At 38.5% G+C, this 2,115-nt stretch overlaps 1 protein-coding gene across 17 annotated transcripts in view; it reads right to left on the bottom strand.

The window, feature by feature from the left end:
• The window catches only part of TRABD2A (TraB domain containing 2A), an 86,158-nt gene that overhangs the window by 20,189 nt on the left and 63,854 nt on the right, over nt 1-2,115 (bottom strand). For 11 of the 17 annotated variants that reach the window (XR_002782665.1, XR_002782671.1, XR_002782664.1 and 8 more), the window contains one exon: nt 1,408-1,582. Coding sequence is in view for 2 of the 17 variants with exons in the window: in XM_023536407.1 (XP_023392175.1) it covers nt 1,408-1,651 (244 nt within the window). In the remaining 15 variants the exon portion in view is untranslated. Of the gene's footprint in view, nt 1-1,407; nt 2,110-2,115 lie in introns of those variants that run through there. The other 6 variants (XR_002782663.1, XR_002782661.1, XM_023536407.1 and 3 more) reach the window with 4 other exon arrangements.

Here is a 2,115-nt window from a genome sequence, read left to right as displayed (position 1 = left end):
TTTCTTAATTGCATTTTCAGATTATTTATTGCTAGGGTATAGAAATACGACTGATTTCTGTATATTGATCTTATATCCTGCATTATTGTAACCTGAACTCAGTTATTAGCTCTAACAGTTTTTTGGTGGATTACTCAGAATTTTATTTGTTTGTTTATTTGTTTAAAGTTTTTTTTTTTAGGTAAAATTTATAATACTTAGGATTTTCTATACACAAGACCATATCATCTGAGAAAAGAGTTTACCTCCTCTTTTCCAATTTAAATGTCTTTTATTTCTTTTCCTTTCCTAATTTCCCTGGCTAGAACCTTCAGCACAATGTTGAAGAGAAGTGGTGACAGCAGCCTTCCTTGTCTTCTTCCTCATTCTCAGGGGAAAAGCATTCAGTCTTTCATCATTAAATATGATGTTAATGTGGGAATTTCACAGCAACTCTTTAACAGGTTGATGAAGTTCCCCTCTATTCCTTCTTCAATGAGTGTTTTTATCATGAAAGAGTGTTGCATGTTATCAAATGCCTTTTCCACATCTACAGAGATAATTAGGTGGTTCCTGTCCTTTAGTCTATTTACATTAATTGATTTTCAGATGTTGTGGCAGGCTGATTAATAGTCCCCCAAAATCTCTGGAACCTGAGAATGTTATCTTACATGCCCCCCAAAAAAATTATTTTGAAGATGTCATTAAGCTAAGGATCTTGAGATCAGGAGATGATGCTGTATTACTCACTCTGCAAGTGCTTCTCTCCAGGCCCCATTTTACTAATTAAAAAAAAAAATACTGAGAGAGGTGACTTGTCTACATTTTTAAAGTTATTGAAGAATTGTAAGGAGGAAGCCTAGCCCAGCGAATTCTCCTTTTGCACACATCCAGCTTCTGGAATTTCTGTCCTTAATCCCAGAGGCTACAAAGCTGTGACAGAATCACTTGAGAAGAGGAAAAAAAATATTTCAAAAAGCCACAAAAGGCAATAATTTTCCCAATCCGTGTTCATGTATACTGTTAATAATAAAAGCTGATGTGTCTGCCTCAAGCCTTTCACTGGGGAGGCTCATAGTCAGGTAAGAGACAGAAGACAGACAAATTTCAGTGGAAGTTAAAAAAGTGAAAGTTGTCAGGAAGAAGTTAGGATTAAATGAATTTAGAAGAGAGAGAAATGCCTTCCTAGCTAGGGAGTGTATCAGGAGCCCCACATGGAGAGAGAACTATAGATGATGTCACATGCACCGGCCCTTTCAGCAATGTTTCAACCTTGCTGGATACTCAGGCACCACCTGGAGCTACTTTGCAACTGCAAAAAGTTAAAGGTGTTACTCATGTCACCTACTACCAGGAACCCATCTCAGCATTTCCTTAATGGGAGAAGCATCAGAGGCAGGGTCTAATCAGAGGTAGCCTACAACTCACCGGCTCCAAAGGCGAGGAAAAAGCCTTTGTCAGACAACTCCTCCAAAACGGCCTTCACCCGCTTCCCCATTCTCTCATTCCGCTTGTAGATAAGCTCCTGGTGGAAGTAGTTGTCAATCCCCTGAGCAGTAATGCGTTCCTGAGGTTGTAGCGTGGAATTAATAAAATTGGGAACCTCCGTCAAAAATAAAAAGATAAAATTAAGGGCAACAGAGTTATGAATGAAGTTGCTTAATTTGAGCATCAAATCACCCAGCCTAATCTACAGCCATGCCACTCTGAACAAGGCCGATCTCGTCTGATGTTGGAAGCTAAGGAGGGTCAGGCCTGGTAAGTACTTGGATGGAAGACCACCTAGGAAGACCAGGTGCTGTAAGCATAAAAAATAAGGGATTGTAAACTGACAAGGTCCTTGCAATCTGTGAGGTCAACCAAAGGTTGCCTCGCCTAAAAAAAAATAATAAAAAATAAAAAAATAAAAAAATAAAAATCACCCAGCCCAGAGGGTCAAGATGCTGTCAAGAGACAGAGGAAGAATGACACACCATTCTTGGAGTCTCCCACTTGCTACTTTTCAAACTGTAACATCATCCTCTGTAACTCAAGTGAAATGTTTTAAATAAAGTACACTTAAGGAACTCTTTGGCTATTTAAAACAGTATCTCTGTTCCATTTAAGTGTTTGATGCTATGTATTTATATAAGGAAA

Source organism: Pteropus vampyrus, unplaced genomic scaffold (genome assembly GCF_000151845.1).
Source record: "Pteropus vampyrus isolate Shadow unplaced genomic scaffold, Pvam_2.0 Scaffold156, whole genome shotgun sequence".
NCBI lineage: Eukaryota > Metazoa > Chordata > Mammalia > Chiroptera > Pteropodidae > Pteropus > Pteropus vampyrus.
The sequence above is the reverse complement of the archived record's forward strand: the minus strand, read 5'-3'. Positions and strand labels throughout refer to the sequence as shown.